The sequence below is a fragment of the Dicentrarchus labrax genome, unplaced genomic scaffold (genome assembly GCF_905237075.1).
Source record: "Dicentrarchus labrax unplaced genomic scaffold, dlabrax2021, whole genome shotgun sequence".
Lineage (NCBI taxonomy): Eukaryota > Metazoa > Chordata > Actinopteri > Moronidae > Dicentrarchus > Dicentrarchus labrax.
Window position 1 is genome coordinate 9856256 of NW_026136707.1, and position 21714 is coordinate 9877969.

General features: G+C 37.9%; 3 protein-coding genes across 4 annotated transcripts; 1 reads left to right on the forward strand and 2 right to left on the reverse strand.

Moving 5' to 3' along the window:
- Positions 1-110: 110 nt before the first annotated feature.
- Positions 111-7034, reverse strand: tnfrsf1a (tumor necrosis factor receptor superfamily, member 1a). The gene is made up of 10 exons (XM_051406134.1): positions 6882-7034; positions 4437-4541; positions 3967-4075; positions 3704-3829; positions 3436-3588; positions 3237-3315; positions 2737-2789; positions 2233-2408; positions 2024-2147; positions 111-1891 (listed from the first exon to the last, which is right to left on the reverse strand). The coding sequence occupies exons 2-10, from the start codon at positions 4503-4505 to the stop codon at positions 1608-1610; spliced, it is 1173 nt and encodes a 390-aa protein (XP_051262094.1). The 5' UTR covers positions 4506-4541; positions 6882-7034; the 3' UTR covers positions 111-1607.
- A 9-nt stretch (positions 7035-7043) lies between these two features.
- Positions 7044-15482, forward strand: cd27 (CD27 molecule). 2 transcript variants are annotated; one of them, XM_051406184.1, is made up of 9 exons: positions 7044-7158; positions 8952-9116; positions 9365-9406; positions 9714-9765; positions 10156-10297; positions 10384-10509; positions 13148-13336; positions 14578-14691; positions 14867-15482. In XM_051406184.1, the coding sequence occupies exons 4-9, from the start codon at positions 9763-9765 to the stop codon at positions 14977-14979; spliced, it is 687 nt and encodes a 228-aa protein (XP_051262144.1). In that variant the 5' UTR covers positions 7044-7158; positions 8952-9116; positions 9365-9406; positions 9714-9762; the 3' UTR covers positions 14980-15482. The 2 variants fall into 2 exon arrangements, with proteins under 2 accessions (XP_051262144.1, XP_051262145.1); XM_051406185.1 differs by having other exon boundaries at positions 7044-9406.
- Positions 12072-21038, reverse strand: si:dkey-260g12.1 (tumor necrosis factor receptor superfamily member 5). Its single transcript, XM_051406146.1, has 11 exons — positions 20921-21038; positions 20659-20725; positions 20402-20459; positions 19968-20078; positions 19635-19778; positions 18344-18476; positions 18083-18123; positions 16768-16878; positions 16498-16523; positions 16293-16398; positions 12072-16082 (listed from the first exon to the last, which is right to left on the reverse strand). The coding sequence occupies exons 2-11, from the start codon at positions 20722-20724 to the stop codon at positions 15814-15816; spliced, it is 1065 nt and encodes a 354-aa protein (XP_051262106.1). The 5' UTR covers position 20725; positions 20921-21038; the 3' UTR covers positions 12072-15813.
- Between the last annotated feature and the right edge of the window lie 676 nt (positions 21039-21714).

The window sequence follows — 21714 nt, forward strand, 5'->3', positions numbered from 1 at the left end:
ACACACGATTACATCCTCTCTTTGAGTTTATCCATACACCTCCACATGCTCTCTCAGCTTATTAATGACAGCTGTCATTTTATGGCACGATTCAGATACACACACAACAATAAATTTGATATTCATTTATTATTTATTATTTAAGTACAAAAAATATTCTATATGTTGCTCAACATTGATTATTAACTCAATAAATGGCTCTGTTAGTATAATATAGTTTGATACTGCATGAAAAGTTCTTTGGAACGACACGTCCTCAGTGAGTCGGAGTGTGACTGATTCATATGCAAGTCGAGACTGGTATTATACAAGCTGTTTGGCTGAGGCATACTGAGACAAGGCGTGTCCTGTTTTCTCCAACAGTGATGAATAATGCTTATGCGTATGATGGGGTTTAAAGGGATGCCAATGGGGCTGTGAAAAGCCTGTTAAAAGTGTCAGGGGTTTGGTCTACATTAAGTAGGAACTGCAAACTTCCCTAACTTTGTCATGGTTCCCATAACAAGACAAGCACTGTTTATACAGTATCATCAGGAAAACATTACCAGTTAACTTTATGGCTGAAGGCCAGCAGTTGATTTTGTATTTCCCTCTGCTCCAAAGTAACAAATGAACAAATATGCTCTGACTAATGATTAAACAAATGTTTGCACTATAACTAAAACAGAGTAGCTTAATGATAGAGCAAGTACAATGGTTACAGTTTGCTATTCAATAAAAGAAAACCAATAAATGAACAAAATGCAGTCGTCCTAAGTGAAATCATGAATTCATGTCATAAAAAAAGATTAAAAAAAGATCAGCCAAGTATGAAATCCTAATATGAAAGAAACTGTGTCTTACAAAGTTTCATCAGCGTCTCTACTTTGAAAATATGCTTATTCACACCCTCATGTTTGTAATGTAAAATACAAATACATTACAGTCATTATTAATGTTAGACCTCTCCTGTATATTGTTCTGTTATATGTATTTTTGTCCTTGTGCAATCATTTATTTTCACACCATGCCACTACCTCCAGCTGTGACTTCTGCAATGTTCCATATCAATCACATCTTTATATAAAAAGGTTGTATATAGTGTACACACAGCTTTTATTCTATTGCTTCTATTTTCATTATATCCTTTTTTTCCCCTATTTTGCTGTAGCGAGTGAATTTCCCCAGTCAGGTATCAATAAAAGCTATCTTATCTTAAATACAAAGCTGGAGCCCATTAGCTTAGCTTAGCATATTACACTTTGTTTTTGTACAGATTAAACAAACAAGATGTAACACGTATTTGTGAGCTTTGAAGGTGCTGGTAGGTGTATTTTGGCTTGGCTGTGCCAGTCTTACAAAGCTAACTAACTAAAGTGAATAAGCCCACTTCCCAAAATCCCCAAATTATTCTGTTTTCAGTGCAAAATAACATTTTGATTTGTTGCTCTCAGTAGTTTGATCCTGTCATCTCAGTGAGTAGCAGGAGAGGTAGAATGCTCAGTGATCTTGGTGGCCGTGAAATAAAACTGCTTTTGTGGTAGCACCATGTCCATTTGCGATAGAGTCTCTAAACAGGACAATACTTGGTGTTGGTTTTTTTGTTTCCCTTGGCATGTGTTGCAGAATTACTGAATGCCATACTTTGTCTCCAGCTCCTCGGCTGCCCCTCCCAGGTGCATCGTTCTCAGTTTGTCCAACAACTCCTGCAAATAGGGCCGGTGCAGCATTTCACCTGCCCGTGAGCCTTTCTCAGCCCACACCCGCAGCATCTGGTAGTGAGCCTCCCGGGACAATCGATGATCCAGCTCCGCTTGTTCGATCTCTGTATCCTTCACGCCGAGAGAACGCACCAGCTGCTTCACCCTCAGTACGGGAACCAGATCCAGCACCGTGTAGATCAGGTCAGGGACTGGGGAGAGGGGAGGGGGGTGTTGAGGGGAAGAGATAAGAGTTAGTACAATAGTTTTCTGTATGTTTCAGCCAAGACACACTGGACCATTGGAGCATGCACTGTGCTATGTGCAGCATAAAATACACTTACTCTTGATTTCCAAGGGGATACAGTCAGGCAGGTGTAGCTCCTGGTCACTCACAGGACTATAAGGAGTAGCCTTGACATTGTTGTTGTCTGAAGGTTCCTTTTGAATTCTACTGTCCACCAGGACCTATAAGACAAGGAAAGATCAAATTTTATTGACTGTAGACGTGCATCCCAGAGATAAGTAACCACAGACAGTTAGATCAGTGTACCTCCAATGAGTCTGGGGAGACGTCAGATGGCATGGAAGACGATTTCTGCAACTTCATCTTGGTAAACCATTTTGTCACCACGTGGGTGATGACAATACCCAGCACCAACAATACCAGAGTCACAGCTACAACTCCAGCAATTATGTTAATAAGATTTTCCTTTCCAATGTCAGGAGCTTCATAAGGATCCGTACAGGTACATAGGGAACGAGACATGAAGATGGACACATGTTAAAAAAGCGTTAATGATTTAACGTTATAAAACCTAACAAGAAGCAGCTACATCTGAAATATATAGTGCCCGGTAATTCAACACTTTCTGACTTCATGTTTCAGTGTTTTTGTAATCAAGAAGAGGAGAATGTATGACCATGAAGGCTAGATGTAAGGCTACTGTATTCCTATATTAATATATTGTTATTCTGGAAACAAGTGTATTAAGTGTTTCATATAAAAGCTGACATGATAAGTACAATGCATTAATACAATGTTACAAGTGCTCACCCTTTGTATTCAGAGTAGGTGACGAACAGTGATGCTTGCACTCAGGGGTACAACTGTGAAGAACAGAGAGGATGTTTCACAACATTGAAGAGGAAGTAGCACATATAAAGAGGAAGCGATTAACACATAGGACGCTTTTTTAACACCAGCCAGTGTTGATACATCTGATACGTATACACTTTAAGAACAGTTTCACAGTCACATCTACACAGGAACGTGAAGGTTAAAATCACCAACAGTTTGTCACGAATGTCTAAAAGATATTTATACATTAATGTGTATATGTACATATACTGGTGGACCATAAACAGAATATGTATGAAGTCCATGATGAAGCCCAAATGTTAAAATGTCAGTGACTTCAGTGTAACTTCTCTCTTCTGTTGCCAACAAATGGAAATATTGAACCAAGTTTCAATTCAACAAACCGACTTCCCCATTAACGAAACAGCAGGAAGGGAACAATACATGTACAAGCTCATACATGTTAGTACACTCACTTCTTGCAGGGCTCACACTTTTTGTTGACTCTGTAGTAGTTCTCTTTGCATTCACACACAGTGTTGCTCTCCGGTGTACCTGTGCACAACAAGAATAATTCTATGTAGGCTGAAATGAGCAAATAAGCCACATAAATAAGAGGTTTTTACATAGACATAACTGAGTATAATTTATTACATTGCAGATCCAAAGACTTACATGTCTGTTTTGCCTCTTCGTAAGGTCCACATACTTTGCATCTGAGGCACTGGTATGTTTCTGAGTCGATATAAGATCTGTAATAACCGTCCACACAGCGACATATAGTGTTCTGGTTTGGTTTACAAGGTGATTCCTCTATTTCGTGCTGTGCTGCAGAAAAGTTCAAATGAAAGAACAACTTAACAAAGCAAACCATCACCTGATACAAGAGTGGGAAATCAAAACAGGTCAAACTGATTCAGAAAGAAATATTATGTTACCCTACCTTTGCACTTTTTGCAACGTCTGCAGTTGCGTTGGTAGTTCGTCTGGTCCGTGTATAGTCCAGAGGCACATGGTGTGCATTTAGTTCTTTGACCTTCAGCTTGACAGTCTTCTTCAAGCCTTGAACCTGAAAAACATAACCATTATATGTAAACACAGTTAAGACTTTGTAAAAATGGGTTTAACAGTAGAATCTGCATGTGTGATATTTCCAATAATGAACATGCTGCTGTGAATCACGATGTGCAGGACGCCAAAAAGTACCTGGAGAGCATTTGTAGCAACAAATTCCGTTTTCAGTAAGATAGTCCCCAGTTGGACATTTCCGCTCCTCTGACAGTTCTAACAACGTCGACGTAGGGATGAACATGCACTGCAACATAGCATAGAACGTAAGACTTCAATTAAAAGCACTGATGTTATTCGCTAGCCTAATTTTTAATCCAAGTAATATTCATACTGATTTAAATAAACAATTTGATACAATTTCTCCCCTTTGCTGAACAAGAGGTTTGTGCCATAGACATTAAAGGCCTGTCCCATATAGAAGCCTGTTCCAAATAAAGGCAGGTTGAGTTCAGTGCTTGAAGCAAATGAAAGCTTGGGCCATTAATGGAAGATAAACAACAATAAATATATAAAGCAAAGCTCTGTTGTCCATCACAAGGCACTTTCATATATTCATATATATATATATTCAACATTTTTGGTAAATTCAGTCAAGTTTTTCATACCATAAGGAGCAGTACTGTGCCAACAGGGACATATTTATTCCATCTTCTTCTGTGGACACCTCCCTCCATTATCTTCCAGGTTTAACTCAGTCCATCTGAAGCCACCTGTAAGAAAAACTATCAGTATAACACCTCTAACAGCCAATGTAAAAGTAATGTAACTCACAGGTCACAGAAGTTGAATTACTGAGTCCATATTTGCTGAACGATGGGCAGACAATAAGCTCTACTTACTCTACTAATAACTACTAATTAAAATTAATTATTTAATGCCTTAAATTTACAACTAAATCAAGATAATTTAATCTGAATTAATGTCACACATTACAAAACTAACTCAACAGCACTAAGGGGATGTCAACGTCAGTCAGTCAATTGGCTGTTCTGTGAAATATTTTTACAAATATATTAATTAATTGCCACCAAATGATGTATAAAAAAAACAACAGGTCCATAATGCACCTTTCATCTGGCACCACCAACAGGTCACAGTTTGTAGTACACCACAGACGACGTATCATGACAGGATACTTTAGCCTGCTAGCATGCTAAACATTAACATTTTACAGTAACAGTAACATGTTAGTGTGACATGGAATAAAATGTTTATGATTCTATATTTGTCCTTTATCAAACAGAAGGCATTCATCATTGGAGTGATACTGCATCTTATTCATTGAGCTTTTTCAACTTTGCATTGAAAAATGAGTCTAAGTGCAATAATTTCCAAGTAAATCCATTAAGATGAATAAAGAACTGCTGAGCTCCATTATTGGCCCCATTAACCCCCCCCCAAGTCCTCCCATTCTCCACTGCCCGACCCCAGGTTTGCATTTTGAGTAGTACTCTCGGAATATTTAATATAAACTACAAGGTGACATTTTACCCAGTTAGTAATCCAGCCTCATGTCCATCTGATTATAGCTTTATATCTGATTAAGGCTGAACCAAGTTCGACTATATGCAGCTGAGCCTCACAAGACATAATGACCAGACTAACAAGGATAAACCTCAGATTTCTGACAACATGGCCTTTACTCAGGCCCTAGTAGTAAAGAGCCATGTCCGCAAGTTTTCTCTCAATTCTTTATCTATAAATGCTTTCTGGTGTGTAAATTAACAACTTGAGTGGCTCTAGATGTTTAAGGAAGATAACATTCCTTTACTGAGGCACTAGTCAGCTGTGTAAGGATTTTATAAGAGCAGAATTGAGATTGTTAAAAATATTAACTCAATTTTAACCTTAAGGGACAATTTAACTGGAATTTTAGAGACATCCACCTCTAAGATTTCTACTGCCAAACCAATAAAATGGAGGTTAAGGTAGTTTCACTTCAGGTGCTCAAAGCAATAAGTGTGGAAAAATCAAAAGCTTTCCTGAAACAATGTCCCAGCAGGGACAGGATTTAAAAAAATATTTTACACAGCAGGGCAGCTACTATGCGGAAGGGGGCAAAGGCCCTTGTGGCCCCTCCCCTGCATCCGCCCACGTGTTCAAGTTATTAATCAGGATAATCAATAAAGTTTTCCTTTGAACTGCTTTCTAACAAGGAAATAGTCCAGTTCACAAGGGTGTGGAGTAACTCGAGTAACCATTATATAACACAGGGGAGTGGGCTGAAGATCAGATGTAGTTTTTACACCTAAGCAGACAAAATAGTCTGACCTGAAAGGTCGGCTTTGGAGCAAGACTCTTTTAATTAATTTGCTATTTTGATTAAAAAAAAGTTATAGCCACTTTATTGAATTTAGTTTAATATTAAGCACATTTTAATAAAAATAAAAATCCTCAACACTTTTATTAATTTTTTTTTAGTTTTGTTTTAACTGTTTCGGTTTGTTGTACTGGTATATTCCTGGTATGTATGTACATATAAGTGTTAAAATCACAAATGACTCTTACACTTTTTGATGTTAATGACGTTAATGTCAAGTTTTGGGTTGAATTCTTCATTTTACTGTTTCATTAAGTGGAGTCACTTAAGGTTTTCTCGAAAAAAGGTCATCCACCATCAATGCCCTTTATAGGTGGTTTAAGGGCATTCAACACACATTATAAGAGAAAAGTATGTACGGTTAGTTTATCCAACATGTTGTTAGTAGAGACAAAATGAACAAAATGGTCAACAGCCAATTTTGAAAAACGGCTCTGATATTCCTGCGCCACTTGTTTGGCAGCTTCAACCCCAAATTCCCCGTCACACTGAACCTCTTAAAGATTGAACTTTTGACAACTTTAAAGCCCTCAAAACTCAATCTTATGACTTTCGCATTTACAGATAACGTTGACGCATGTAAAAGGTAACTCTACAGTCAAAATTTTACTGTTTTGTTTCTTGTCTCACTGGTTTCGGTTTAGCTAGACCACATAACGCCCACCACAGTCTGATATGAATCTCCTCTTCCCACATAGTTGACATGCAGAGGTATTTTGCCTTCACTTACCTGGATAACTGTTATAACGAGGGATATCTCTTTACTTCATGTGTCCATAGACCGACATTAATTTATATTTTACTTTAATTTAACTTAATTATTAAACAGAGAGCGGCGCGACGATCCCCGATGCCCTGTCCTCTGTGCACGAGCGGAGGCGGACTCAGACGGGAAGTAGTTGGTCACGAGCCTCATTTAAAGGAATTTGTGTGAGGCAGAGTTTGGCAAGAAGGCATCTCCGAGAAAAACACACACTTTAACTACTGCAATGTAACGAACAAGACAGGTGAGTCAGTGCATAGCGTATGCACATCATTCCTTACTTCACTCCTAGGTAAAAGAAGGTTGAATGAGATGCAGAAATACTAAATAATATAAATAATAATAAGTTGCAAGATTACCTTAATTAACCCCTTCTTAAACTGCATTCAATATCATGAAAATTCCAGGGAGATATCAGGAATTTGCAATTACAAATTAAACAAATACACAGGGATAGATAGAGAAACCAATGGATTTTAAGAAATTGAATTTTAATTTCATTTAAATTAATTTTTAATGTAGAAGTCACATATATTGAGAAAAATAAAATAAATATAGTATTTCGATGTCCATAGTGAAAACTCTCCTTTAATTTGGGTAAATGTCTATAAAGAGTAAGTGCAGACAATGTAGAACTTGATGCACAGTAATTATGGGCACCTTTAATTATGGTGACCATAATTAAAAGAATAGGCTGGTACTTTATTCAGCAGGCCAGCAGAGTGTAGCCTCACGTGACTTTGCTGGTACAGTACATGAAAGAACTCAGTCAGCAGAGCAAGTCAAGCACTTCCTCAGAAAAACCACATCCTTGATCGCTCTCATCCTCCTTCTCTCTCTCTCTCTCTCTCTCTCTCTCTCTCTCTCTAGCTGTATAATGGCAGTGTAATACTTAACATTGCCATGTGGCGTACAGTCTTTTTAAGTAGGTCTTCTCATACATGCACGTGCAAGCACCCACACTGCTGAGTTTCATACAGCCTGTGAGGTCAGCTGTGACAATTGGACTGAGCTCTGAATGAATCTGCATGTGGATTTTGTTAAGTATCTATTTATCTCAACACAACATGGATGACATGTTCCTGGCAAAGATCCCTCAGAAGTTCTAATCTAAACATACGAATCGTTACAGTCACGCATCCTAATTCTGAAACCCCACTAAAGGCATGACTAGGTATAGAATAGTCAGTTCAGAGGAGCTTTCATGCTAAGTCATCTCTCTTCCAGTCATCACTGTACTTGCGCCACTCGCCGAGAGCCACACTTGGCCTTGGAGGCAGCCCCTTTCAGATGCTGCTTCGTCAACCTTAGACCCCATTTCACAGTTGACAGGAGGTCACGTGTTGTGGCCTGGTCTCTGTAAAAAATGACAGGGGTGATGTGAAGTGAACTAACAGCTGAATGGTGGACAGGCTGAAGAAAAGCCTCAGAAATCCTGCCACTAAGTGTCTAATTCGGTTTGAGATAAGGATGTTGCTGAAGAAGATACAATTGTTACAATTTACAGTTACAATTTTCAAAAACAGACACTGGAAGTCAAGAAAAATATATCACAAGATTTAGAAAGTGTTTTGTAAAGATCTTCGCATAAATGCAAATTAGCTGGTTATCACTAATAAAGTTTTCACACCTTTATTTAGTTTGTACTGTTTAGAATGAATTTCCCAGTGCATAATTTTTCTCTCAACTAGTTATCTTAGCACCACACATGAAAAGTATCATGGTCTCCCCCAGTCTCCATATTAAAATCAGTTAAAAGTAGGGATATTTTTTCAGGGGATACGATAACTGAAAATTTCCCATTTTTGTATCTTAAAAAGTGAATAACCTGTAGTTTATGAACACTTGATGGCAAGAGAGGTAAGATATAGTGAGCAAAGATTGACGTTTCATTATTCCATAACTTTTATATTGACGATATGGATTTTCAACAAAATTCATAAGATTAAAAACCACGTCTAACAAAGCTTAAACTTGAGCCGACAATAAGTTAACTAATAAGACACATTCACATAACTTTCTTTCTGGGTTTTGCAGTGATGGATGATGTGGTGATCATGTCATTGTTTTTTGAGCTGCAGACCTCTTCTTACTACCGTCATCCACAGCATAATCCTTGAATACAAATTGCATTACTTTTGGGGTAGCTCCCTCCAAGAAAGCTGTGTTGTGTGTTGTCCTATGGCGGTCTGCTGCATCCTGGTAAGTTGCCAAGTTTGCATGCATTACACTAGAAACCACTCATTCATGTTTCAAAAACAAAAGATGATTTTTGACATTTATAATAAGGTGACTAATTTCCCTGTTTAATTAAGAATTTTGGTCTTATCTTTGTATTTGGTATTGTTAATAGAAATCTCCTTTTATCACTCACTCCTGTGTCATAAAGTTACAGCACTGCATCATCAGCATATTGTCATTTCCTGGAATAATGTTTATCTCCTCAACAGCTTTCTGTAAGAGCAACAGGATGGCTGGAAGTTAAATGAGTGGTATGTGATATTTTTACTGAAATTACCTTGTCATCCAAGTTTAAGAAGGAGAGAAAGGGGCAGACTCAAGAAAAAGAAAGCAAGCAACCAAAAGATTGATTTAGGATGAAACGAGACAGATGGGGCCTGTGGAAAGAAGTGGAGGCTGGGGGGGGCATGTTTTTGGGGTCGTAACAAAGAGACAGGATGGAAGACAGAATGATAAGGGCAGGGAGATTTAAAAAAGATCAGTAAAATGTATCATCTTTCATGATGAGTCATCACAGAGATGAATAATCCCCTGACACGCTTCTGGTCCCCTGTTCAGTCTCACACTCAGAGGGTCCCTGGTTACATCTCCTCTCACCTTCTCGTCCATGGTAAGTGAAAACTGAAGTAATACATTTTCAGCCAGCGCTGTTAGATAAAAGTGTCCTGTCGTGTTGAATGTTAGTAGATTTGTAAATTAATGTTCTTGTAATTTCACCTGCAGTAGAATGTAAAGTTAATAGATGTTTGTATCAGCACAAGGCTGAATTTCTTTTTTTTTTTTTTACTAATTTTCTATCAGTTCTATTGTATGTTTTTACATTTAATGTGGCTGTATAGACTATATTGTATGCATTATAGACCTTAGTCATTTTCTAGAAGATTTATGTTGTTTCACTCCGTATCTGTTGGTGTTAGTATGTGAATATATCTGACAAAATAAATCATTGTTTTCCTCCTCCTCCTCTTTCTGCTCGTACCCCTCCTCTTCTCCTTCCCAGATGCAGCTACTCTGTCATTTTGCCTTTACCTTCCTGTGCAGTCTGTCTTTCTTCTCTGCTGTGCTTTCCTTACAGTGCGATGACACACAATATTCCTGGCCAGTGATAGACTCCAAGTTTTGCTGTAACAAGTGCCCGCCAGGTACAATTACTTCTTTTGACTTGATTTCCTAGTTTTTATGCAAACAAGTTATTATAACTGTAAATTACTGTGTATGTGTGTTACAGGTAAGGCTTTGGCTCGGCGTCTAAATACCGAATGTCAAACTGAGTGTAAAACATGCGAGGATGACCATTACGCTGATACCTACAACGTGGAGCTATACTGCAAACATTGTACAAGTTGCAATAAACGTGAGTAGTTTCACAGCTTTTGTCTTAGGGGTGAGGTGCTAACTATGTGTGAAACCTGTGAACAACTCGTTGAATATTCTACTTTTATTAAGTCTTATATGATATTATATGTAAGGGATAATGCATTATTGTAAAATAAACCCCAGACAGAAGGATCCAAGACCCTGTATTGCTTATTACACAAATAACTTAGTAAATAAATCAATAATTTGACCCAAATATTGATTTTAAATGATTTTATTGATTTAAAAAATGATTCTATTGTTTCCACTGTGGTCCCCCAGAGTCTAGGATCAGAACTATGCCCATAGCAACAGTCTGTTATTCATAGCTATAGTACAATATCAATACATAAATATGATTGTTGCTGTGTGTCCTCCCCTCTCTCTCTGCCCCCCCTTCCTGTCTATCTTCGGCTGTCACTATCAACAAAGGCAATAAAAGGCCAAAAAAACGTATTAAAAAAAAATATGATTATTAGCCCGTTTCATTGTCAGATATTCAGGTGGAAGAAGAAAACTTGAACAATCTAAAAAATAAAGATAAAACAGAGCAGCAGATCTCATGCAGTCATATCTATTATTAAACATGACTACAAAAATACTAAAATACTATCTGCCATTCCCCCTTAACATTGTGGTCTGCTGTTTATCTTGTGTGTGATGTCTGTGAATGATACTGTATGTGAGTGATTCATCATTTCTCTGCAGTCCCGACCACCAACTTTGTCCAGTTAGGCACAAAACCTTAGAGAAAACAACTTGTTAATTGTTACTCAACTCTGTCTGATCATGATTTCAGAGAAGTACCTTAAGGTCACATATGCAAGGGGATTTCCCATTCTGTGTTCATGGTGGGATACAGTCAGACAGAGATTAAAAGGAAGAGGTGATGGGGGGGTCTGAGAATCCCTCTGTGAACCAGCCTAGGGGTTATTATAGTGAAATTCTGCAGCAAAAGTTCATGTTTTCATGGTAATTAAACCAGCATAGGCACCACAGCCCACCAATAGTGGCAAAGACAGGGGGAGGTTAAAAAAGTAGACCATTGTCATGTCAGTGGAAAAAAAGAAAAACAGAAAAGTGGTAAACATCGGAAAGAGCAGCAGACATAAATGTCATATTCTAGGTTATTACTCAGGTCTCTGCCCTGCTACAGGTGAGCAAAAACAGCCTGTTATGCTTATTTGTAAATGTCACTGTGGAAAACATAGAATAGAGAAAACACACAAGAGAAAGTATGTAATTCTCAGTCTGAAATTTGGGTACATGAATATTTTAGCAGCGCCTGACTTTTACATGAGCAACAAGATGCTTTCTTTAAATATTGTAACAGTGTTAGCAAATTTAAATCCAACGTTAACAGTGCAGCTGTAAACAAACCTTCTAAAGGCTAATTTTACATACAGAACTCTTTGATAGAAGATAGTATAATTTGGGGGGATAGGGGCGGGCATTCAAAATGTCAAAATCCTTTAATCCTACACATGCAGGGGCTGGCTTTAGGCCAATTAACGGCAATGGAAACTAATTTAGGTGGAAATGATTCAACCCACACAAAAATTGTACATGCTGCTCTTGCACTGCAACAGTATTAACGTTTATTTGGTTATTCTTTGGTCTTCATCAGGATGTGCAAACAGAGTTTTAAAGGAGGCACCATGCCACAAACATTCAACTTTGCTAATATTTTCCTAAAGCACAACATTTTCAGTTCTCAGAGCCCCTTAAATGATATCAGTTCTACTGTTCTAAATCCACAATCACCCACAATTTTTATACTGGTTTCTGTCCTCATTTATATGCATATTTTATGGATTATCCAGTGTAAGAAACTTAAAATAGTGGCAATTTGAAGACTTTTTTTCATTGTGCTATAACAGACTATTGTGGGACAGCAGACTGTAGTAGTGGGTGGGGTAACAACCACGCTAAAGAGCTGATGCCAGCTCCAACATCTCCAAATTCATTGCTCTATGGTGAAATGTGACCTCCCAACATCATACATATGATTATATTACACACCTGCAGAGTGATAACTATATAGTTATAATGTAATTACACCCAACAAACATAATGAAAGTGTGTCTGTGTTTGAGGTTATAATTAAGTTTTAGCTGTAGACAGTCTACATCAGTTCATGTAAAAAATGGAACCACTAACATCTAAAGTTCTCTCTGAGCTATGACCCTAAATGACTCAACTACAAAAGATTGTCATTATTGTAGTAGTAGTGTAAACTGTTGGATTGGTTATTAACACAGATGTTTGGTGATGACTATGAGGGCTCCATTGGTCTCATACAACTAGTTTTCTCTTTGTTAATTTGAATTCACATTGCCTGTTAACGCATTCGGAAAGAAAGAAAATGTTTCATCAAAGTGAAATACTGCTTTCACTGAGAAATAACAGCTGTCCCTCAAGAATAGGTAACACAAGTGATAATATAACTGTCTTATGACTTAAAGCCAGAATCATTACCTGCCATGCCTTGTTTCTGAGTCATTTTTCATTTTCTGATTTGTGTCATAGACAACCTTTGTGCATACATGTGCGTTTGTCACACACACTTACATTCTCTGAATTATGCTCATACTTCATCTTTTAATGAATATTGTTGTTTTTTATTTTTTGTACAGCAAACATGGAGTATATGTCAGCCTGTAACAGCACCCATGACTCCGTGTGCAGATGTAAAGCTGGCTATGAATGCAGAGAACAACCCTGCAAAATGTGTGTGCCAATACCAATCACCACCAAACCTACAACCACACCCACCACCACAGCCACACCCAGCACCACACCCAAAACCTCTTCATCCACTACAGGTAGGATACTTCTGTTCCGCATATTCAACCAAATTCGACACATAGCTGTTGAAACTGCATTTTACATTGTAAGCATCATACTGTTTAAACAAACCAAGTTTTTTGTTGTGGATGGGTGTGGCCATCGAACACCATGAGAGTCAGCATATAATACATAGAATTTATTTTGTTTTTAAAAGTAGTATAAAGGGAACTATATCTGACAATAAAAATAACCTTGAATCCTTGGATTCTTGAATATGGAAAACACTGGAAACAAACCTACCACCAGGATGAAAGGTTACCACAGAAGTAACCACATTGCTGGATGTGGTCTTTTAGTGTCTTTCAGTTCATTCTTTTGGTATTAAGTAACATCATTTTATTGTTTTGCCACTCATCTACCTCGTTTCCAGCAGCAGCTGCAGACAGCTGTTTTTTTAGCAGAAAAAGGCTCAGATTAACCGACTGTATGCTACCTGCCCAGCACTAAAGACTAGCACTACCAGACTAGCTGGTGAACATAGCGGAGAATTTAGCAGCTTAAAAATCACAACAAAACAGAGCTTAAGGGAGGGTTGAAAACATTAAACTTCACTCCAAATTAATGCTTATGCCGTCTGTGTCTGCTCGATGTGTAAATTGCCAATTTTTTGCTAACATCTGAGGCGATAATATGCCAATGTTGTGTTTACAGTTTATTTTTAAATTAATATTAATTACTGCTTTAAAGGGCAGTCTTCGCTGGGGTCTTTGCTCTTTTAAGGGGCTCTGAATTACTTGCTACGCCTCTGCTGCTTTAAAACAAAAGCTCCCTAGAACTGCAACCGTGGCAACATGTTCTACCACTACAGAGAGCACTGTAACCATGGCAACGTACTGTAGAGCATTCCGGAACTGTTGCCAAGTTCAACTCAAACCGTTTGGTGCTGATGTAATCTACTAAAAATAATACAAATAAATATTTATTCATATGTTCTCAGTTAGCAACTGTTTGTTTACTCTGCGGTATCCAGGGAGTAAGGTCATACACACAAGGTGACACGAGTTAGCTATAAATTATGTTATGTGCTTATCAATCCAGTCTTTATGACCACAGTGCAAAAAATAAGGTACCACAGAGTGAGCTCACTGTACACTTAAGTATGAATAGTTTAGTATTTCCACTGAACTACTGGTTCTGTCTGTGCAGATAAAAAAAAAAACTCTTTCTCCAGTGGATGTTCGTCTAAATTTAAAAAAAAAAATTTCTCTCTTACAAGTTCTTACAGATACAGCATGGTTCCTGGTGATAATTATCCTCCTGTCTGTAATACTCAGCTTTTTTGGTATAACAAAAATGAAGCCCTTTCTGCACTGGATCAGATCAAAGCACGGTTAGTAGATTATTATTATGAATCACATAACCCGTTCAAATATAGGAAGTGTAGTACTTTTATCATTTTATAATGTTCATGAATTTATGTTTTTGTTATCTAAAGTCATTATTTTCTTGTATTTCAATGCAATTGTATAAAAAAAAAACCCTTCCCCTATTATCTTGTTACTCAGGCTACCTTTTGGCTAAAACACCTGCACCAATGCCACCATTCCAAGAGGACGACAGTGTATCCAAGCCTGTCCAGGAAGTATGTGGGAAATGTGACCAACCTCTTGACGTATGATGGGTTAAAGACTAGATCCTGAACTTAAACTTGAACTTTAGAAAAATTTCACTGGCGGACAATTAGTGACACGTGGCAGATGTAAAACATCTCTTGTTGCTTTGGACATTTATGATAAATGGAGGCAAACGAAATGTCACTTGGTCCATGCTGACGTATGGAACCACAGAAAGACTGATGCTGTTTCCTGAGAGGAAACATGAGTGTTTGACATCTGTGACGTTACAATGGTTAAAGTGTATAAAATCGAGGAGATTAAGCATCTGAAATCTCGAAAATCTGGAAATACAGTGTGACACTGGTGGTTATGCATGAGACAGAAATTGTGCAGTGTGTTGATAAACTGGTATGTACTTTAGTACACAGAATTTAAAGATATTCTTTATATGTGTATATATACTTTTTTTCTGTTTTGCAGTTGGATTATACACATCACATGTGAATGTTTTTAACTTGATACATTTCTACTTTGTTTTGTTAATAAAACTTTATTGTAATCAAAATGCCTAATATTTATGCAACATTAAACATTCAAATCTAATACTTTAGAGAGATATCATTAAAGAATATTTACATATTTACATATTAAATTATAACTTACAAAGGAGATCACCTTCCAGCTGTTCTTCCCATGGTTCAAGTTTTCCCAGAAGCTGCATATAAAAATATCTCTGTAGAACACTGTGATTCACAGTTTGCCAAAGAAGGATGAATCTGCTACACACTCTGTGGTTTCACAGTTTTATGGTTCCTTTCTTTAGAAGAATGTTTTTAGGATCAGTCTGGATGCTGGAGGTCCTAACCACCAACACAAATCTTGGTTTTCACAATGTATCATAGCGACTCTTCTTTGGAAACATGGCAGTCCTTTCCCTGCTCCTGGGAGGGAAAGAAAATGCTTTCAGTCTCTCCCCTCCTCTCCTCTTCAGAGAGATGAATACTGGGAGAGGATGTGGGATGAAACACAGGACAGTCTCTCTCGTCTTCTTCGCCACTCTTCGTCTCGACCGTCTTCCCACCTTCAATTGTCGGACCAACCTGGCCTGTAAACTGACTGAGCAAGCTAAAGATGACCGTGCCCGGATTGTGGACATGGACTGGACCTATAGAGAGAAGAACAAGCAGAGAGAGCAGGCTTGTTTTAATTGATCCGCAGGAGTGCATTAACCTACAATTTATAAAATGCGACAAGTAGTTACAACTCATCTCATAACAGTATCACAGGTGCATCTTTTACATTTTTTATTTCATTAATAACGTCACAAAGTGAGTCAAGTATTTCACATGAAAGTCTTCATTTCACTCATCAGTACCTAGATTGGCTGCCGAAAGGGATGATGGCTGCTGTTTTGTACTGAATGAGTCTCTGGGGAACTGATGAGTTGACTCCTTCGACTTGTGAGAAGCATCTCTACCTCCCTAAAGAAGAACGTGTCCGTCAACGTGGGCCAAACAAAAGGGAAATTATGCCATATGCTGTACGTGACAGAATTAAGTTTTTTAAAAGTAGCAACTTACCTCATTGCATAGCAGCAATGCAATAACTGTGAAACAGAAGATAAATAATAGAAAGTCAGTTCACACATGGCCACCGCTGATAACTTAATGTGTCAATGGTTCACATAGCAACAGTCTATCTTTGCTAAGCTAATGTCACATTTTTAAACTGGCTTTCAGTAAACAGTTTATTGTTTCCCAGAAGTGATTTATTTGATCATAAAGTTCAAGGGTTCAATTGGTTAAACTGAGACACCAGAAACTCTGCCCTGGGTGTAAACACCATCTGACCTTGCTTGAAACATGATTCATTTCTGGGGCGACGAACAAAGAACAGGATTATAAGGGCCACAAATCCAATGGAAACCACAGGACACAAGATGGCTGCCAGCTGACTGCTGTCTGAGAGAAAGAAACAAGAGGAAGAGTCAACAGACATGCTTTTAGCCAAATGCTAACATACTCTCAATGACAATGCTAACCTGGTGTTGTGAAGTAGGTTATATATTTAGCAGGTTTGCCAAGGTAGTTTAGCCTGTTTGCTTGCTAACATTTGCTAATTGTCCCTAATCACACTGTACAACTGAGGCCGATGGGAATGTCATTTCAGGTATTTGGTCATAAACCAATGGGACAAATTGTAATTTAAAATGATGATGGTGCTAGAGGCAAAGTCAAGGGGTCACCAGTTATTACAATTCATCCTTAGTGCAACGTAATTATCTGAAACAAATTCCATGGCAAAAGTTGTGGAGACATTTCACAGAAAACCTCAAATGTGAACCTACTGGGCATGACTCTGGTGACTGGGAACCATTAAAGCTTCAGTAGGTGACTTTTATTAAAAAAACTACTTTGTTATATTTGCTGAATCCTTCACTATATCCTGACAGTAGTACACAAGACAGATAATCTTTGAAATAAATCAAGTCCCCTTTCTCCTCCTTGTGACAGGCCTGAATGAAAACAACCAATCAGAGCCAAGAAAAATAGAAATACACTTTTGGTTGGTAGGTTGAAAATTACTTCATTACCAGACTGGTATTTGATGACATGGGAATGAAACTCAACTATTTTTCTCCGAATGTTTCAGCAAATATGACAAAAAGTTATTTTTTATAAAAATTACCTTATGCAGCTTTAATGTTTGTACAAAATTTTGTGGGACTACATCAAACAGATGTTAAGATATTTCACAGCGTAAGTAAAAACACTGAACTGCTGGTGGCATTACAGGAAGAGTTAGGGAATCACCAAAGTCAGTAGGATTTATCCTCAAGGCACCGTGAATATGTGTACCAAAGTCAATGGCAATTCATGCAATAATTGTCTAGATATTTCACTAAAAGCCAAAAATGTAAACCTGCTGGTGGCACTAAAAGAGAATTCAGTTGGAAGTCAGTTGGAGTCATCCTCTGGGGACCATGAATGTCTGTACAAACTCTCATGGCAATCCATGTAATATTTGTTCAGATATTTCAGTCTGGAATGACCAGCAGTGCCACTGCTAGGGCCATGGTGCTAGAGTAGCTTTCTTTTATCTTTCTGCCTCTAAAAAAAGATTTTTCATAGTCTTGTCACACTCTTTTTTTTCATAAACACTTACCTGTTTTGATATGTCCTGCCTCTGAGACTGACACGGCACACCTGTGCGAGATAAAGGTAAAGTGTTAAATATCTCGGTCTTACATATGACAATATCTGTGACATCTGTACCAAATGCTAAAATGTTCTTAATGTAATCCACTGTAAATCTGAGAGCAATATAAGTCATCTTGGCTTTGGGTGTCATGTGAATCAAAAGTTTTAAAACTCCACTCTGTTTGGTATTCATTATGTACTGTGTGTGGGGAAATCCATGACTTACTTTGGGAATTGGCAGGGTTTGGCAGAAGTGCTGCTATGTCCAGAGGGAGCTGAGGAAGTCGAGGAAGTCGAGGAAGCTGAGGAAGCTGATGACACTGTGTGTTTATCGTTGTCTGAGATAATGGTTGCTGCTTCTGGAGGACAAAAACATCACAGGTTTAGTTTCAGATTTAAAAGGACAAAAGCAGGATCAAACTAATGCTCACTGACATGTTTTGGCAATGGCAGCAGCTTTAATGGTAAAGATAAAGACCAGATGTATATAAATGTGTGAGCAAGTAGAAATGCCAAACAAAATTCAAACAACTAGAGGGGGAGGGATCAGAGAGAGAAGAGAGCTTACGTCTCACGTCTCAAAACAATACAACACCCATGGCTGGAAAATTATTCCTTATTCCTTTCATCCTTTGTTTTTATTTACTGGAACTTACTGGAAGGTTACTTGAACCTCTACATTACTAGAGGAAAGTTTTGTTCATTAGCTGAATACATTTAGTTGACAGCTGTGGTTAATACTATACTTAGAATTGTACATTATTCTTAAAATTAGATCAAATATACACTGCTGTTGGGTAAAAGTCAAATATTTGTGGCATCCTGGCAGTGTAGGGGTTAAGGCTCAAACCATGAGCTGCACTGGTTGTCCAGTTAAGGACATTTGCTGGGTGGCATTCCTCTCTCTCTCTTTGTCTCTCTCTCTCTCTCTCTCTCTCTCTCTCTCTCGCTCTCTTTCTCTCTCGCTCTCTCTCTCGCTCTCTCATTTCCTGTTGTAGGAAGGGTAAGAGCTTTCTCAACTTAGCTGCAAGTAACTCTAATCTGAAAGCACAACATTCATTTCATTTGTTTCGTATCTCATATTTCATATATTTATATCTTTTTGTGGATTTGCAGTGTTTCAGTATTTCTTCACCAATGTTTAAAGTGTCCACCAGACCTTTTATCAAAATTAATACAATTACTTTTAATATCTTGCTTACTCAAGTATGACTTAATGCAGCAGTAACGTCGTATTTTCACACCGTACTCTTACTATTCTAAGTAAAGGATCTGAATATTTCTTATAGTGCTCTTCACCTCACTGAGAGGGGAGCCCCCCAAGCTCAGACTTAGCTCATAACATCTTATAACGCTCACATGTGTAAATGACTAATGTATAGCCTTGGGTATAATTATCAGTCATTTTTACAGTCAGTGAACTCTTCTCAAGTATATTTTGTTTATCATGAGGCCCCCTGCTGGTTGAGGCCTGTTTAATCTGAAAGAACTGAAAGTCCGCACTGCTGTGCATTTACCCGTTGTGGTTGTTTCCTTGATCTTCTCACAGTCTCTACAGTTTTCTGATAATGGGACCATTGCAGTGCATGTGAAACCTGCCTCACAGATGCACTTCAAATCGGACTCTCTGGTGCAGTTCTGAACCACCTTCTGATGATAATCTGAGATAGTGGAAAATAGAGGTGATTTTAGGGGTTTTAATTGCAGTAAAATGTCATATCCAGAAATGCAAAGAGAATGAGATTAATAGATTTTCAGGTTTATAGAAACCCAAAGGTCACTGGTATCACAGTCCTGACAGGGCTGGATGAAACCGTTAACTCGGTAGAAATTACTCATAGTTTCTTTACTTGTTTTGCAGTCTGTGTAGCAGGGATGGCAGCTTTCTTCTCGGTTGCTCTCAGTTGTGAAGGTTCCAGCAGGACAGGGCAAGCACTCGGTACAAGAGCTCTGGTACTCACCTGACAGAACAGAAAGAAACAAATGAGAACAACCGGATGGCAAAGAGACTGCTCACCCAAAGTGCATATTAATGAAGGATGTGGTCATACAGTATAAACTCTCTGTGCAGTGTGCGTCATTTTTCAGCAAGACAAACAGAGACGTGCCAATAAAACAGACGAGAGAGAGAGAGAGAAAGAAAGATACTGTATGCCTCAGTGCTTTATAGTAATTTCCAAATATGAACCACTGCTGATTCATTCATTAAAAATATTGAGTCAAAGCTAAATGAGGAACAGAAAAACAGATATAGAAGTAATAGAAGTAGAAGAAACTAATTTACCTGCAGGGCACCATCTACACCTTCTGCCTTGCAGGGTGTAATATTTGGTCGGCTCTGTCTGTTAACACATTAATACCGTTAAAGACAAACCACTACACCACAGCAAAGTCCTGATTAACTTGTAATTAATACATGTACATACAGTGTACATTTGACAGTTTGAGCTACATCATAAACATAAAATTATACAGTTTAATTCAATTTAAACAACTAATTTAATACAGTTTATATAAACCGAAGAGGAAGGACATTGTTACCGGAGAGGTGAGAACCAACTGTGCAGGTAACATCAAGACAACCACAAGACATTGCACAAGTCCCATCCTACGAAGAAACATTTAGAACATAAAAAATAAAGATATCAACTGGTCAGCTAAAACCACCACACTGAAAGGCAGGACATGTTTTTGTTAAGAACACTAGCAACATTTCTCATATCACAAATAATAATATAATCTATAATAAAAAGAATAATGTGACATTAAAACATAATGGATATTTAAAAACAGTATTTTCTACCTTCAATATGATGTCTTTTGTTCTCCTTCTGTTGTTTTGTTAACTTCCTTAAGGTGTGACTCTATCTTTCTTTCTCTCTGTTCTGTCACTCACTCTACCCATCCTCTTTGTCACTGTTTCCTTACCTGCTTACATCTTCCTGTCTTCCTGTCTCCCCCGCCCACCGACCTTAACCAGTCTATTTGCTGCTTCAGGCTCACATATGTTTCTGCATCAAAGGCTCATCACTTTCCGTGCAAACTGTAAGGTCTGACGAACAATGAACCAAAGAGCTGTTCTGTGCACAATTAACTTGTGTCAACAACATGATGGAAGAGCAGATCTTTTAGATAGTGACGGTAACGATTGAAGAGTGTTGGTTTTTAGAAAAATATTCAAGCACTTTTAATTCCATTTCCTAGATTTAATTCTCCCTAGGTCAAGGAACGGTCAAGACAAATTCCAAACAAGAAAGAAAACAATATTTACTCTGAGTGGTATCTCACAATGCAGATAGTCAGTGGTGGAAGTAGTAAGTATTATGAAATATACTGCAGCAGAGTAGTCCATGTGACTGATGTATTATTGTTTTGTAGCTGGTCAAGGTGGAGCTAGTTTTAACAATTTTATGCTACACAATTTTTTAATCAGTTGTTTAGGGATTTTTAAGTTATTTACCCTCTGAGTAATTTAGTTTTTGCATCAAAATCAAGTAGAGTACTTGCGTAAATATACTTAGTCTCCACCTCTGCAGATAGTTGTAGTTTTATTCGCCTACATTTTGAGATATCTCATTGTGAGATTTCCATCACAAA

What these genes read in the sequence shown, in the direction of transcription:
- tnfrsf1a (XM_051406134.1), bottom strand. Translation starts at nt 4,505, where the DNA reads ATGGAGGGAGGTGTCCACAGAAGAAGATGGAATAAATATGTCCCTGTT. An exon ending in AAGTGTGAGCCCTGCAAGAA is followed by an intron (nt 2,790 to 3,236) that starts GTGAGTGTACTA and finishes TGTTCTTCACAG; the next exon opens with TTGTACCCCTGAGTGCAAGC. An exon ending in ACCTACTCTGAATACAAAGG is followed by an intron (nt 2,409 to 2,736) that starts GTGAGCACTTGT and finishes ATCCTTATGAAG; the next exon opens with CTCCTGACATTGGAAAGGAA.
- cd27 (XM_051406185.1), top strand. An exon ending in CTGTAACAAGTGCCCGCCAG is followed by an intron (nt 10,298 to 10,383) that starts GTACAATTACTT and finishes TGTGTGTTACAG; the next exon opens with GTAAGGCTTTGGCTCGGCGT. An exon ending in AACCTCTTCATCCACTACAG is followed by an intron (nt 13,337 to 14,577) that starts GTAGGATACTTC and finishes CTCTCTTACAAG; the next exon opens with TTCTTACAGATACAGCATGG.
- si:dkey-260g12.1 (XM_051406146.1), bottom strand. Translation starts at nt 20,724, where the DNA reads ATGGGACTTGTGCAATGTCTTGTGGTTGTCTTGATGTTACCTGCACAG. An exon ending in CAAGGAAACAACCACAACGG is followed by an intron (nt 18,477 to 19,634) that starts GTAAATGCACAG and finishes TTTGTCCTCCAG; the next exon opens with AAGCAGCAACCATTATCTCA. An exon ending in CATTGCTGCTATGCAATGAG is followed by an intron (nt 16,399 to 16,497) that starts GTAAGTTGCTAC and finishes GTTCTTCTTTAG; the next exon opens with GGAGGTAGAGATGCTTCTCA.